Raw genomic sequence first — 16,281 nt, 5'->3', positions numbered from 1 at the left:
CAGTAAGGATGGAAAGAAAAGGTAAGATCTTAGAAATTTTGCAACTGGTTGACAACATGAATGAAATCTAGATGTGAATGAAATTTACTCATGATGATAAAAGCTGTGCCAGTGCTACCCGTGGAGTGATTAGCAACTACCTTCTACGTTACCTTATTTTCTTTTTGACTCACCCACTCCTGTGTGTGCTAAATCAGCGCTTCTAGAAGCAGAAGCTTCTGACTAACCACCAAAAGCCTTTGCTTTCAGAGATGCCAATTCAGTGTTGTAATGACTGGATAACATCCAAGTTAGAAAGGAGATCTTTACTAAACACCCTGAAAAGCTATTGCAACCCCTCTGTTGTATCCTATGTGTGTGGCAGCATGATGAATGGGAGTGGTGGAAGAGTGATTCTGAGGTGACTGAGAGCACTTGTTTTTTAAAGCTTGTACGCCTGAAGCTATGACACTATGGCATGCGCAGACAAATAACGTCACACCAACTTTTGCAAGCTTTCCAGCAAATGAGGACTCTTCTACTTCTCTGAACACATCCATTTATGGGAAGATCAGAAGTCAATACTGTTTGTTTTGTATGAGGAACTCAGGACAAGAGCAGAGGTTAATTTTAATATACGGTTGTACTCTAAAAATGGATCTGTAAAAACAGCATAAGATTCCAAGGTGTGTCTATCATTGCCAGAGAAATTATGCTCACTTTACAATTAAAAAAAAAAAATCTTTCAACCTGACAAACTCAGCCTGGGCTCTGAAAGTCAAGCTGCGTTCTTTTCCACCTGTATGACTCATGTATTAGAACCAATAATAAATATGGTAAGCTAGTTAATTGTTTTCCCGATAAGTGAGCTAACATACAACTCAGATCCTTCTCCCATAGGTTTGTTCGCTCTGCAGAGCTTAAAATACCAGAATTTATTAGAAAGTAGTAAAAAATAGTTGTCCAGTCATCAGGTCTGATCTGTAAAGTAATGCCTCTGTCCAAACTAAAGTCTCAGCCTGTCACTCTGACATCTCCTTATGGATATCGGGCTGTCAACTCAGGCTGAACATGGCTGAACCAGAACTCCTAACCTTCCAACCCAAGCCCTCCCCACTACCTCCATCACTGTGACAACACCAGTCATCCTGCTCTCCTCAAGCTCTCATCATCTCACATCTTGATTGCTGCAACATCCTTCTCTCTGGCCTTGACAAATTCAGTCTTGCCCCACTTACATCCATTCATGCTGCACGGGTCATTTCCCCAGCCCACCGCTTTGACCACTTCAACTCTCTCTTTGTATCTCTCCACGGGACTCCCCCTTCTTTATTACACCACATATAAGATGCTTCTGTTTACTTTCAAGCCTTTATGGTCAATTCCCACCCTACCTGTAATCTCTTATTGGCTAATGGAACTGTCAATACTCACCTCTGATTGGCTCATGGTGACAACATCCATTGCCTGCTTGTTAAATTTTCAACTAAACACCTTTGTGCTTTCTCCTATACTGCCCCACATGCTCATTGAGAGGTGCTCTCTGTAAACATCTGCAGTTTAACCTCATTATATCCATCTTCAAATCTCTCCTTAAAATTCTCTTTGCTATGATAGCTATAAAAAAACTTACCCTTTAGGCAGCTAGTGTGCTCAGACCACTGCATATCATACTGAGCAATACTGTCTCACTGTTTTCTCTCCCACCTGTCTGTATCCATGTGTTATTTCTTGTTTTATACTTAGGTTATAAACTCCTTGGGGTAGCGATCATCTTTTTGTGCTGTGTTTGTACAGCACCTACAGCAATGGACTGCTGGTCCATGATGAGGGTTCTTAGGCTCGATGGTAATACAAATAAATAAATAAAATAATAATAATAATAAATAATTACATGTATATAACCACTTTTCCAATAATAACCACGCATGGAAAAATAAATTGTATGTGAATTAGTTCATCTGTCATTTCACAGTGCAAGACATGTATTTCATTTAACTTTTAACCATTTTGCTGTGTTCCTGCTTTTATATTTTCATCTCTTTTTAAACTGTTTAGTTTAAACTGTCCAAGCTGACAAGCACTAACAAAATTAGTACTAATAATAACTTGTCCCTTCTCTCTATAATATTGTGTGTGAGGTTATAAACCCCTCTCTGCAAATAAAAATTTGGTTCATATTTGTTTAAACACCCCTCCTCATTCAGTGCTCACTAAATGAGCAGCTATTCAGTATTTTTTCTCCTCATTTTTCAATGTGAGCATACTATTCATACCCTGCTCTGAATACAGAAATATTAATTTCCTCATGGTTTTTTGATGGTGCTCATTATTATTGTATCCAAGTGCTTCACGAACATTAACTAGTTTATCTTCATCTTTCCCCTGTGAGATGAGGGGATGGTATTATCCCCTTTTACAGATGGGAAATGAGGCACTGAGAGATTAAGATCAAAGTTATCCGCTGCTTTTGGGTGCCCAATTTGAGATGCCAAGGACCTGATTTTTTAGAGTACTTTGCATTACGGGGCACTTTATAAGTTCAAAGCACAGCTCCCATTGACTTTGGTTGCAGTTGTCAGTTCTCAGCACTTCTGCAAATCAGACCCGAGTGTCTCAAGTCAGGCACTCAGAAAACAAGGCACAGAGTTAGTGACCACCTGTGAAAAGTTTAGTTTCAGTGACTTGCATAGGCTCACTTAGACTTCTGAAAGGCATATGACTTGGGTTAAAAAACTAGAACTATATAAAATTAACATGTCACACATTAAATTGATTAAAAATTGGTTGACTGATAGGACTCAAAATGTAACTGTAAATGGGAAATCATCATTGTACAAGAGTGTTTCCAATTAGTTCCAAAAGGGATCAGTTCTTGGCCTTATGCTATTTAACATTTTCATCAATAACCTGGAAGAAAACAAAACAATCACTGATTAAGTTTGCATATGACACAAAAATTGGGGGAGTGGTAAATCATGAAGAGGCTACAGAGTGATCTGGATCACCTGGTTAACAGGGAACAAGCAAACAACATGTGTTATATTATGACGAACTGTAAATGTATACCTCTAGGAACAAAGAATGTAGGCCATATTACATGAGGGGGACTCTATCCTGGGAAGCAGTGAATTTGAAAAATATTTGGTGGTTGTGGTAAATAATCAGCTGAACTTTTGGCTCCCAGTGTGACACTGTGGCCAAAAGAGCTAATGCAGTCCTGGCATGCATAAACAGGGGAATCTTGAGTAGGGGTAGAGAAGTTATTTTATCTCTATATTTAGCATTGGTGTGACTGCTGCTAGGATACGGTTTCCAGTTCTGGTGTCTACAATTCAAGAAGGATATTGATAAACTAGAAAGGGTTCAGAGAAGAGCCACAAGAATGATTAAAGGATTAGAAAACATGCCTTCTAGTAATAGACTTAGAGAGCTCAATATATTTAGATTAACAAAGAAAAGAAAGGTTAAGGGGTGACTTGATTACAGTCTATAAGTATCTACACAGGGAACAAATATTTAATAGTAGGCTCTTCAATCTAGCAGAGAACATTATAACACAATCCAATGGCTGGAAATTAAAGCTAGACAAATTCAGATTGCAAATAAGAGTACTTTTAACAGTGAGCCTAATTAATCATTCAAACAACTTACCAAGGGTTGTGGCAGATTCTCCATCACTGACAATTTTTAAATCAAGATTGGATGTTTTCTAAAAGATATGCTGTAGGGATTATTTTGGGGGAGTTCTATGGCCTGTGTTATGCAGGAGGTCACACTAGATGATCAAAATTATCCTTTCTGACCTTTGAATCTATGAATCCAATCTGAGGGTATGTCTTCACTACCTGCCATATCAGCGGGCAGCCATTGATCCAGTGGGGATCGATTTATCGCATCTAGTCTAGATGCGATAAATCGACCCTCGAGCACTCTCCCATCAACTCCTGTACTCCAGTGCCATGAGAGGCGCAGGCAGAGTTGATGAGGGAACAGCAGCGCTAGTACTGAACATGTTCAAACTTAGATTTTTCAAAGGCTTATAAAATGGCCAAATTTGGGCAGTTTTACAAGGGCACAGCAAAGGCATTTTCCTGGCACAAGGTTAAATGCTCCCCTCTCCCTCCCCCCACCCTTTCTCCTGCCAAATTTCAAGGCTCTGCTCCAAAGCTTGACTGGGTTAGAGCTTCTAAATGACACAGTTGTAAGATGTTTTTTAAACATGGCAAAACAACAGGACTTTCCCTAATCTCGTTCTTGGAAACTGATTAACTGTTTTGGCGGAAAAATAAATAAAGAAAACAGCCTGAAGCAGACACCCAGGATGGAAAAATTTCAGTCTAAATAGTATAGTAGTTGAAAATTTAGATATAAGGTCCAAAACCATATTCATTTGTCTGAATGGGTTTCAGAGTCAGTTTTCTAGCTAGAGAGGTTAATAAAAAAAACTTATTTAAAAAAGTATTTACAAAAAAAAAAAAAAAAGCTGAGATAAATATGTTATATGTAAGGACAATATTCTCCAGGAGAGTTTTAACTGGTTAAAAAATGGTATGAAATAATATGAAAATAATTTGGAGCATGTTAATTTGATGAAAAGTCAAACCTGTTTTAAGTGTTTCCAGTTTAATCAGCAGAAAAAGAGTTGAGTAATTACTTAGGATGTACAACTAGAATAAGTTGATGCGCATCAGCAGTTGCATCTTCAAATCATGTTCCATTCTGTTGCTTCATTCAGGGGTCAGATATAACTGAGACAGGAGGTACATTCCATAGAAATTCATACATTTCATATAATTTATGTCCAGAAGGAATCACTAGATCATATGCTCTGGCCTCCTATATATCACAGGCCATTAAATTTTACCCAGACACCACTATCTTGAGCCCAACAACTTGGGCAAGTTGCAGAGCTCCCTGAGCTAAGCTGGGGAAACTGCTCTTTTTCAGGCATGTCATGTTAATGTGGGTATGAACTTTAAATGGAAACTGGGTAGTGAATTTGAATTAAGAGATTTAACTTGAAGGGTGGAGTGGGTTTGCAATCAAGTTTTATAGGATTGGATGGCATAATGTTATTCCTAGTTACATGCCAATGAAAACATTAAACTGATGTTAATGTTGCTTACATAAAAATACCGGGTAAGAGAGATGAAAGGAAGATAATTCCTGATATCCATGACTGTAAGGAGACCACAAATCAAGAATTGTGTGTGAGATAGCAAGCTACACTTGGAAAGGGCAAAGGATCCAGCAAGGCTTAAAATTGGCTAGGTTCCATGTGGAGGCAACTTGGTTGTTGGTGCGGAGATGTTATAAATGTATTTGAATAAGCTGTCAGAGCCCTAAAATATTTTTATTCTAAATTGACAAATTTCCATTTTCAGACAATAACAGACCTAACATATATCTGATGCCACTTTAAGCCATGTTGTCCATGGCTTGCTTTTGTCACCAGCATCCAGAAATTCTCTTGGTAGCCCTAGACGACATACAAAGAGAAATGTGAAGTAACAAAATATTTCAGACTGTTCAAAGGATGCCATGTCTGACAGACCATTCTCTCATCTGCCTCTGCATACTGATTTGCAAATTCTAAATAGCTTTGACATGCAATACACTTTGAATTCTGGCAAGTGCTATATATTTGCAGTACATTGAAAATTAAAATGAAAAAAGCACTTGTGTTTGCATTATGGATATTGAATTTTGACTTGTGCTATCAATCGATGAATCTATCATCTCCTTTAATTAATTTTTTTTAAAAGGGTGGGTAATTAACTTTTATTTGCTTCTGCAAGAAAACTTGATTTAAAGATTTAGTCAAATATGTTCAATCTTTTTAGATCAACTCAAGATTGCTGTCATTGCTCCCAAAACAATTTTGATGGGTCAATTACATCATTATTCGGATATAGTTTCACTGTAAGCCTCAGAATTGGCATATCCTCTTTGCTGAAGATGCTGCTTTTATAATGCTGGATAGGGATAGGAAATCTCAAGTAGCTGCAAATCTCTTTGAGGAATTTCTAAAGTTTGTTCTAAAGTTTGTAAAGATCATTAATGAGTAGAAACACTGTTGGTGAACTGGCAGACATAAATCAGTCAGATAAATTACTGTTTTACCAAAGTCGTCAGTCTTTACCAACCTACTTTACTAAAGTTATCAGTAAGATAAAGTATGACTTTAAAATTATGTATATATATAAAATTATATATATCTAATACATGGCAAAAATCAAGTCTCTTCTGAGAAAGCAATGAACACTTTAGCAGTACGCACAGCAGATGGTTAAAGAGAATTCAATCTGAAGTGTCAACAGCACAAGTCATGGCTTCTTAGAAGACTGTCACCTTGATTTTTATAGAATACATTTTCTCCACTGAGAAAATTCTCACCATAACTTTACACCCAAAGTTTTGTGAGATAATTACTACTTAATATATTGAGATATCAAAGTACAGGTTCTACATTTGCCAAAGACATAATCCCAGGAGTCTGTTTGGAAAATTATTGGGGACTTTTTAAAATTCATTCTTTATGCCTTTTAATCCTGTGCTTCCCTGAAACTTTGTAAACTTCCCTGGTGTTTTTGTGATGGGAACACCACTTCTTAAGAACTGATTAAGGGTCAGCAGAACTCATTTCACAAAAAGGTCTTCAATAGTAATTATGAGAAGTATTGTCAACCAATATTCCAATGAGTTTGCATGAAACTGGTAACATAGTAGTGAAAAGTGCTTTTACTGATACATTGAGCCAACTCTTTGTGATATCTTTTGTTTGAGAGTAATTCAAATATTGGTAATTATTTATTTCATGCTTCCTTTCTGTGTATTTGTGGAGTTTACACAATTTAAAACATTTGAAAGTTTAACAGTTGGCCCCTTCATGTAATTTCTTGAGAATTACTTCAATTTAGCACTAGGATATTATGGAGTACTTGGGAGCAAGCTACTGCAAACCTGCTCCTGTACTGAAGTTGTTTTAACACTATGTACAGTATCTCATCATATTTAGCTAATGATTTATATTCCCTTTGGTTATGGATAATGATAATTACAAAATAAAGGAGGTCTCAGCAGTTGAAACAATTGTTTATGTGAGTAATAACCATGGAGGGGAAAGCTTGTTGATTTTGCTGTTCGTGTATTTGTTTTTGCTTGGAAATGGATAGAAAAAGACAAGGAATTTTCATTGTAACAAATAATTTACCTCCATGTTCTTTAAGCAAGGTACTTACGCACAACGTGCTTATAATTAGGCATGTGCATAAGTATCTAATCACAATTATGAAATTATCAATAAACAGATATAAGCTATTTTATTTAGAAATATAGAGTGCATATTCTTAAGGCTGGCAGCCATTATGTTTAAAATATGTTACTACAATTAAACATAAGCACAACTTTGGAGTGACATACATATGCTATATCTCTTATGTTAGATTGCATCAAGCCTCAGTGCCCCATTTGACTGTGTTCACACCCTGTGCCTATCAGATAATTATTGCATAGAGTACTTATGTGGCTGGGAGGTGTAGCTGTTGTTGTCCTGATTAAGACAGTATGCTCCTGCAAAGGTTTTAACTAGAGCAGAAGGATGGACTTGTTACAACATGATCTTGATTGAGAAGACTGAAAACTTGCTTCACAACACAGAACTAGATTTTAACAAATTACATCATGTATTAAAGTGAGAAAAACAGCTCTGAATACATTTAGACCATTGGTAATATTTAGAATGATTCCCAGATGCATGATCCATAATGCGCTTGTATAATTATTGGGGCTGCACAGTGTCTGAGTGCACCAAACCCTAGGGTGCCAGTTGCATGCCATGTACACTGCTATTCTGAGGCAATCACTGTAGGTTCTTCAACAGGTAGGCTTTGTAGACATTATTAGCCCTGGTGAGTCCCCATAACCATTCAGACATGGCTACGTGAAAAGGTATTTTACTAGGGCTGGCAGGAAAGCCGAAGTTTGCACATACCCTAGGTACAGAGGCTTGAATAGTTAAAGCTCAAAGTGAGCAACAGTGGTTTTTGGTTGGGCCACTGGGGCAGTCCACTTGAGGCAGTCAAGGCTCTTCAGGCCTAGCGGTGCCTGCTCCAATCCAGTTTATATTCAATCAAATAGGAATTTGCAGATTTCTAGGGGAGGTTCAGTTAATGCCTCTCATTGGGCCACTCTGCACTGGCTCCCTACCCAACCACTTCTGCTCCTCCATAAGTCCCACCCAGACCTGCACTCTGCTCTCATGTCTGACAGTCACTGCCTATTTCACGCATGACTCTGTGTACATTTCCTGAGGGTCCTCTCTGGATTCAGCTTCTCTGCAGCTCCTCCCTCACAATGTGGCTGCTGCTTCTCAACAGACCCTGGCCCCTTCCTGGTTCAGTACCTGGCTAAGGGAAGGGGATATGCAGTAGGGAGGGGGCTGGTGAAAGGTGTAGTCCCCTGTGTTGCAAATCCATCACACTGATTTTGGAACAGGATCCATCTAAATAGCCTATGCCCAACAAACACACAGTATTCAACCAAGGGTATGTCTACACTACGAAATTAGGTCGAATTTATAGAAGTCGTTTTTTTAGAAATCGGTTTTATATATTCGAGTGTGTGTGTCCCCACAGAAAATGCTCTAAGTGCATTAACTCGGCGGAGCGCTTCCACAGTACCGAGGCAAGCGTCGACTTCCGGAGCGTTGCACTGTGGGTAGCTATCCCACAGTTCCCGCAGTCTCCGCTGCCCATTGGAATTCTGGGTTGAGATCCCAATGCCTGATGGGGCTAAAACATTGTCGCGGGTGGTTCTGGGTACATATCGTCAGCCCCCCGTTCCCTCCCTCCCCCCGTGAAAGCAAGGGCAGACAATCATTTCGCGCCTTTTTTCCTGAGTTACCTGTGCAGACGCCATACCATGGCAAGCATGGAGCCCGCTCAGGTAACCGTCACCCTATGTCTCCTGGGTGCTGGCAGACGCGGTATGGCATTGCTACACAGTAGCAGCAACCCCTTGCCTTGTGGCAGCAGACGGTACAGTACGACTGGTAGCCGTCATCGTCATGTCTGAGGTGCTCCTGGTCGCCTCTGTGAGGTCGATCAGGAGCGCCTGGGCAGACATGGGCGCAGGGACTAAATTTGGAGTGACTTGACCAGGTCATTCTCTTTAGTCCTGCAGTCAGTCCTATTGAACCGTCTTATGGTGAGCGGGCAGGCGATACGGACTGCTAGCAGTCGTACTGTACCATCTTCTGCCGAGCAGCCATGAGATGTGGATGGCATGCAGTCCTTCTGCACCGTCTGCTGCCAGCCAAAGATGTAAAAGATAGATGGAGTGGATCAAAACAAGAAATAGACCAGATTTGTTTTGTACTCATTTGCTTCCCCCCCTCCCCTGTCTAGGGGACTCATTCTTCTAGATCACACTGCAGTCACTTACAGAGAAGGTGCAGCGAGGTAAATCTAGCCATGTATCAATCAGAGGCCAGGCTAACCTTCTTGTTCCAATAAGGCCAATAACTTAGGTGCACCATTTCTTATTGGAACCCTCGGTGAAGTCCTGCCTGAAATACTCCTTGATGTAAAGCCACCCCCTTTGTTGATTTTAGCTCCCTGAAGCCAACCCTGTAAGCGCCCCTCCCAGCGTCAGAGCAATGGCAAACAATCGGGCATCTGAGAGTGCTGTCCAGAGCAGTCACAATGGAGCACTCTGATGGGGCTAAAACATTGTCGCGGGTGGTTCTGGGTACGTGTCGTCAGGCCCCCGTTCCCTCCCTCCCTCCGTGAAAGCAAGGGCAGACAATCATTTCGCACCTTTTTTCCTGAGTTACCTGTGCAGACGCCATACCACGGCAAGCATGGAGCCAGCTCAGGTAACCGTCACCCTATGTCTCCTGGGTGCTGGCAGACGTGGTACGGCTTTGCTGCACAGTAGCAGCAACCCATTGCCTTCTGGCAGCAGACGGTGCAATACGACTGGTAGTCGTCCTCGTCGTGTCCGAGGTGCTCCTGGCCACGTCGGCTGGGAGCGCCTGGGCAGACATGGGCGCAGGGACTAAATTTGGAGTGACTTGACCAGGTCATTCTCTTTAGTCCTGCAGTCAGTCCTATTGAACCGTCTTATGGTGAGCGGGCAGGCGATACGGACTGCTAGCAGTCGTACTGTACCATCTTCTGCCAGGCAGGCAAGAGATGAGGATTGCTAGCAGTCGTATTGTACCATCTTATGCCAGGCAGGCAAGAGATGAAGATGGCTAGCAGTCGTACTGTACCATCTTCTGCCGAGCAGCCATGAGATGTGGATGGCATGCAGTCCTTCTGCACCGTCTGCTGCCAGCCAAAGATGTAAAAGATAGATGGAGTGGGTCAGAACAAGAAATAGACCAGATTTGTTTTGTACTCATTTGCCTCCTCCCCTGTCTAGATCACACTGCAGTCACTCACAGAGAAGGTGCAGCGAGGTAAATCTAGCCATGTATCAATCAGAGGCCAGGCTAACCTCCTTGTTCCAATAACAACGATAACTTAGGTGCACCATTTCTTATTGGAACCCTCCGTGCAGTCCTGCCTGAAATACTCCTTGATGTACAGGCACACCCTTTGTTGATTTTAGCTCCCTGAAGCCAACCCTGTAAGCCGTGTCGTCAGTCGCCCCTCCCTCCGTCAGAGCAACGGCAGACAATCGTTCCGCGCCTTTTTTCTGTGCGGACGCCATACCAAGGCAAGCATGGAGGCCGCTCAGCTCACTTTGGCAATTAGGAGCACATTAACCACCACACACATTATCCAGCAGTATATGCAGCACCAGAACATGGCAACGCGATACCGGGCGAGGAGGCGACGTCAGCGCGGTCCCGTGAGTGATCAGGACATGGACACAGATTTCTCTGAAAGCATGGGCCCTGACAATGCATGCATCATGGTGCTAATGGGGCAGGTTCATGCTGTGGAACGCCGATTCTGGGCTCGGGAAACAAGCACAGACTGGTGGGACCGCATAGTGTTGCAGGTCTGGGACGATTCCCAGTGGCTGCGAAACTTTCGCATGCGTAGGGGCACTTTCATGGAACTTTGTGACTTGCTTTCCCCTGCCCTGAAGCGCATGAATACCAAGATGAGAGCAGCCCTCACAGTTGAGAAGCGAGTGGCGATAGCCCTGTGGAAGCTTGCAACGCCAGACAGCTACCGGTCAGTTGGGAATCAATTTGGAGTGGGCAAATCTACTGTGGGGGCTGCTGTGATGCAAGTAGCCCATGCAATCAAAGATCTGCTGATATCAAGGGTAGTGACCCTGGGAAATGTGCAGGTCATAGTGGATGGCTTTGCTGCAATGGGATTCCCTAACTGTGGTGGGGCTATAGACGGAACCCATATCCCTATCTTGGCACCGGAGCACCAAGCCGCCGAGTACATAAACCGCAAGGGGTACTTTTCGATAGTGCTGCAAGCTCTGGTGGATCACAAGGGACGTTTCACCAACATCAACGTGGGATGGCCGGGAAAGGTGCATGATGCTCGCATCTTCAGGAACTCTGGTCTGTTTCAAAAGCTGCAGGAAGGGACTTTATTCCCAGACCAGAAAATAACTGTTGGGGATGTTGAAATGCCTATATGTATCCTTGGGGACCCAGCCTACCCCTTAATGCCATGGCTCATGAAGCCGTACACAGGCAGCCTGGACAGTAGTCAGGAGCTGTTCAACTACAGGCTGAGCAAGTGCAGAATGGTGGTAGAATGTGCATTTGGACGTTTAAAGGCGCGCTGGCGCAGTTTACTGACTCGCTTAGACCTCAGCGAAACCAATATTCCCACTGTTATTACTGCTTGCTGTGTGCTCCACAATATCTGTGAGAGTAAGGGGGAGACGTTTATGGCGGGATGGGAGGTTGAGGCAAATCGCCTAGCTGCTGGTTACGCGCAGCCAGACACCAGGGCGGTTAGAAGAGCACAGGAGGGCGCGGTACGCATCAGAGAAGCTTTGAAAACCAGTTTCATGACTGGCCAGGCTACGGTGTGAAAGTTCTGTTTGTTTCTCCTTGATGAAACCCCCCGCCCCTTGGTTCACTCTACTTCCCTGTAAGCTAACCACCCTCCCCTCCTCCCTTTAATCATTGCTTGCAGAGGCAATAAAGTCATTGCTGCTTCACAGTCATGCATTCGTTATTCATTCATCACACAAATAGGGGGATGACTACCAAGGTATCCCAGGAGGGGTGGTGGAGGAGGGAAGGAAAATGCCACACAGCACTTTAAGCACAGCACTTTAAAAGTTTACAACTTTAAAATTTATTGAATGACAGCCTTCTTTTTTTTGGCAATCCTCTGTGGTGGAGTGGCTGGTTGGCCGGAGGCCCCCCCACCGCGTTCTTGGGCGTCTGGGTGTGGAGACTATGGAACTTGGGGAGGAGGGCGGTTGGTTACAGAGGGGCAGCAGTGGCAGTCTGTGCTCCAGCTGCCTTTGCTGCAGCTCAACCATACACTGGAGCATACTGGTTTGGTCCTGCAGCAGCCTCAGCATTGAATCCTGCCTCCTCTCATCACGCTGCCGCCACATTTGAGCTTCAGCCCTGTCTTCAGCCCGCCACTTACTCTCTTCAGCCCTCCACCTCTCCTCCCGGTCATTTTGGGCTTTCCTGCACTCTGACATTATTTGCCTCCACGCATTCGTCTGTGCTCTGTCAGTGTGGGAGGACAGCATGAGCTCGGAGAACATTTCATCGCGAGTGCATTTTTTCTTTCTTTCTAAGCTTCACTAGCCTCTGGGAAGGAGAAGATCCTGTGATCATTGAAACACATGCAGCTGGTGGAGAAAAAAAAAGGGACAGCGGTATTTAAAAAGACACATTTTATAAAACAGTGGCTACACTCTTTCAGGGTAAACCTTGCTGTTAACATTACATACATAGCACATGTGCTTTCGTTACAAGGTCGTATTTTGCCTCCTCCCACCGCGTGACTACCCCCTCAACCTTCTCCCCTCCCTGTGGCTAACAGCGGGGAACATTTCTGTTTAGCCACAGGCAAACAGCCCAGCAGGAATGGGCTCCTCTGAGTGTCCCCTGAAGAAAAGCACTCTATTTCAACCAGGTGACCATGAATTATATCTCACTCTCCTGAGGATAACACAGAGAGATAAAGAACGGATTTTGGTTGAATGCCAGCAAACATACACTGCAATGCTTTGTTCTACAGTGATTCCCGAGTACGTGTTACTGGCCTGGAGTGGTAAAGTGTCCTACCATGAAGGACGAAATAAGGCTGCCCTCCCCAGAAACCTTTTGCAAAGGCTTTAGGACTACATCTAGGAGAACCGCAAATGCCAGGGCAAAGTAATCCTTTCACATGCTTGCTTTTAAACCATGTATAGCATTTTAAAAGGTACACTCACCAGAGGTCCCTTCTCCGCCTGCTGGGTCCAGGAGGCAGCCTTGGGTGGGTTCGGGGGGTACTGGCTCCAGGTCTAGGGTGAGAAACAGTTCCTGGCTGTCGGGAAAACCGGTTTCTCCACTTGCTTGCTGTGAGCTATCTACAACCTCCTCCTCCTCATCATCTTCTTCGTCCCCAAAACCTACTTCCGTATTGCCTCCATCTCCATTGAAGGAGTCAAACAACACGGCTGGGGTAGTGGTGGCTGAACCCCCTAAAATGGCATGCAGCTCATCATAGAAGCGGCATGTTTGGGGCTCTGACCCAGAGCAGCTGTTCGCCTCTCTGGTTTTCTGGTACGCTTGCCTCAGCTCCTTCAGTTTCACGCGGCACTGCTTCCGGTCCCTGTTATGGCCTCTGTCCTTCATGCCCTGGGAGATTTTGACAAAGGTTTTGGCATTTCGAAAACTGGAACGGAGTTCTGATAGCACGGATTCCTCTCCCCAAACAGCGATCAGATCCCGTACCTCCCGTTCGGTCCATGCTGGAGCTCTTTTGCGATTCTGGGACTCCATCATGGTCACCTGTGCTGATGAGCTCTGCATGGTCACCTGCAGCTTGCCACGCTGGCCAAACAGGAAATGAGATTCAAAAGTTCGCGGTTCTTTTCCTGTCTACCTGGCCAGTGCATCTGAGTTGAGAGCGCTGTCCAGAGCGGTCAGAATGGAGCACTCTGGGATAGCTCCCGGAGGCCAATACCATCGAATTGTGTCCACAGTACCCCAAATTCGAGCCGGCAACGTCGATTTAAGCGCTAATCCACTTGTCAGGGGTGGAGTAAGGAAATCGATTTTAAGAGCCCTTTAAGTCGAAATAAAGGGCTTCATTGTGTGGACGGGTGCAGGTTTAAATCGATTTAACGCTGCTAAATTCGACCTAAAGTCCTAGTGTAGACCAGGGCCAAGTCTTTGCTGTGAGAAGGGTCTTGGGGATGGACAATGCTGTGTGGCAGATCAGTCCCCATTAAAACTCATAATCCTCACATTTAATGTATAAGCACAGCCTCCATTTTTGTTCATAAAATACATAAATAGTGCAGCTACCATTAGGGGCCATTTAGACCTACTAAATCTTACTAATTTAAGAAAGAGGCTCCATCATTTTTTAAAAATAATTTCATGCCATTTTAAAAGTTTCTATTTTGCGGGCTGGTAATCTCTGAACATGAGCAGACTAAACTGAACAGAGAAGTAAATTTGTACTTGGATTCAATCTCCAGCAGTGGAAAAAGCTCATAGTATATCTGAATTTAAACCAGCATGGTGGTAAAACCCGCTTGGAACCACCCCTTGAGAGCCTCCACACTGAAGGATTTAATTGTGTTTCAATTACATTTAAAACTTCATTAAATTTTAACTTTCTCTCTGAAAATTGTTACAGCCTTGAAACCAATTGATGAGTCAGTTGATGTGGGGGAGGGTGTCTTCTCTTCCAGCCGAGGAGCACAAAGGCAGAACAACAAGGTGATGAGCTTGGCTATTCAATAGTTCTCTCCAACATCCCTGCCACTGCTTTGACAAAACAAAATGAAAGATGTTATGTAAGCTTGACCTAAACTTGACCTAAACCAATGGGTTTGAATTGACTAGGGTTTAAAGGGACTGGGACTTTTCAGCTTGGAAAAGAGATGACTAAGGGCGGATATGATAAAGGTCTATAAAACCATGACTGGTGTGGAGAAAGTAAAGAAGGAAGTGTTATTTATTCCTTCTCATACCACAAGAACAACGAGTCACCAAATGAAATTAATAGGCAGCAGGTTTAAAACAAACAAAAGGAAGTATTTTTTCACACAATGCACAGCTGACCTGTGAAACTCCTTGCCAGAGGATGTTGTGAAGGCCAAGACTATAACAGGGTCCAAAAAAGAACTAGATAAATACATGGAGAATAGGTCTATCAGTGGCTATTAGTCAGGATCGGCAGGGGTGGTGTCGCTAGCCTCTTTTTGCCAGATACTGGGAATGGGTAACAGGGAATGGATCACTTGATGATTACCTGTTTTGTTCAGTCCCTCTGGGGCACCTGGCATTGGCCACTGTCGGAAGACAGGATACTGGGCTAGATGGACCTTTGGTCTGACCCAGTATGGCCGTTCTTATGTTACCTTACATATGGTACCCCAAATACCTATATGAAATGCTTTGTACACTCATTTTACTTTCAATGTGTAGTGTGTTTTGCGCCAATCATTGTTCAAGACAAAGCCTGTCATTACTTGTCAGGTGACAACATTGCAATGAGCCTGAAAAGTGATGGCCTGGTCTATTCTATGTAAAGTTCCTGTTCTGGCGCCTTCCAGGGCAGTTGGTGAAAATATGTAGTGGCCTGGTGCTCCCTCCCTGCCTCTCATCTGTGGTTGCCAGAGCCATAGGGCTTTATCCAGGAGCTGCACATGGCTTCCGATTACAATTTCACGTGGACATGATTTTTAAACAGATAGGAAACCACACGGACTATGCATGTGTAACCCTTCTGCCCGTCAGAGTTGGCAGCAACAAGGGCCGGGTTCAATATCTAGGGGTTCCATTCCAATAACACAATGCAAACCGGCTCGAGCCCCCACCCAGTGACCTGGGACAAATATATACCACCCCTGCTGGGCGCCTCCAAGAGGCAATACTTCCCCTCTCGCAAGCACATAGTCTGAGTGTAGCAAAAGCCTTTTAATAACAGAGAGAAACAATGTGGCATTATGTTGGGGAAACACCACCAACAGGATTCATAACACAACCCATGAGCAAAAAAAAAGAACCCACCCCAGGCAAATTGGGGCATGCCCTTTTCCCTTTGGTTCTTGAGTCCAGCAACCCCAAATCACCCAAAGTCCCAAAAGTCCAATGCCCCAAAAGTCTCTGTCCCTGGTCAG

General features: G+C 43.5%; 1 protein-coding gene across 1 annotated transcript; it reads right to left on the bottom strand.

Annotated features, from left to right (window-relative positions):
• Nucleotides 1-12,097: 12,097 nt before the first annotated feature.
• On the bottom strand, nucleotides 12,098-14,911 carry LOC125630840 (myb/SANT-like DNA-binding domain-containing protein 7). The gene is made up of 2 exons (XM_048836961.2): nucleotides 13,375-14,911; nucleotides 12,098-12,786 (listed from the first exon to the last, which is right to left on the bottom strand). The coding sequence occupies exons 1-2, from the start codon at nucleotides 13,955-13,957 to the stop codon at nucleotides 12,701-12,703; spliced, it is 669 nt and encodes a 222-aa protein (XP_048692918.1). The 5' UTR covers nucleotides 13,958-14,911; the 3' UTR covers nucleotides 12,098-12,700.
• Between the last annotated feature and the right edge of the window lie 1,370 nt (nucleotides 14,912-16,281).

The sequence above is a fragment of the Caretta caretta genome, chromosome 2 (assembly GCF_965140235.1).
Source record: "Caretta caretta isolate rCarCar2 chromosome 2, rCarCar1.hap1, whole genome shotgun sequence".
Classification (NCBI taxonomy): domain Eukaryota; kingdom Metazoa; phylum Chordata; order Testudines; family Cheloniidae; genus Caretta; species Caretta caretta.
This window is presented reverse-complemented; position numbering and strand designations above follow the sequence as displayed.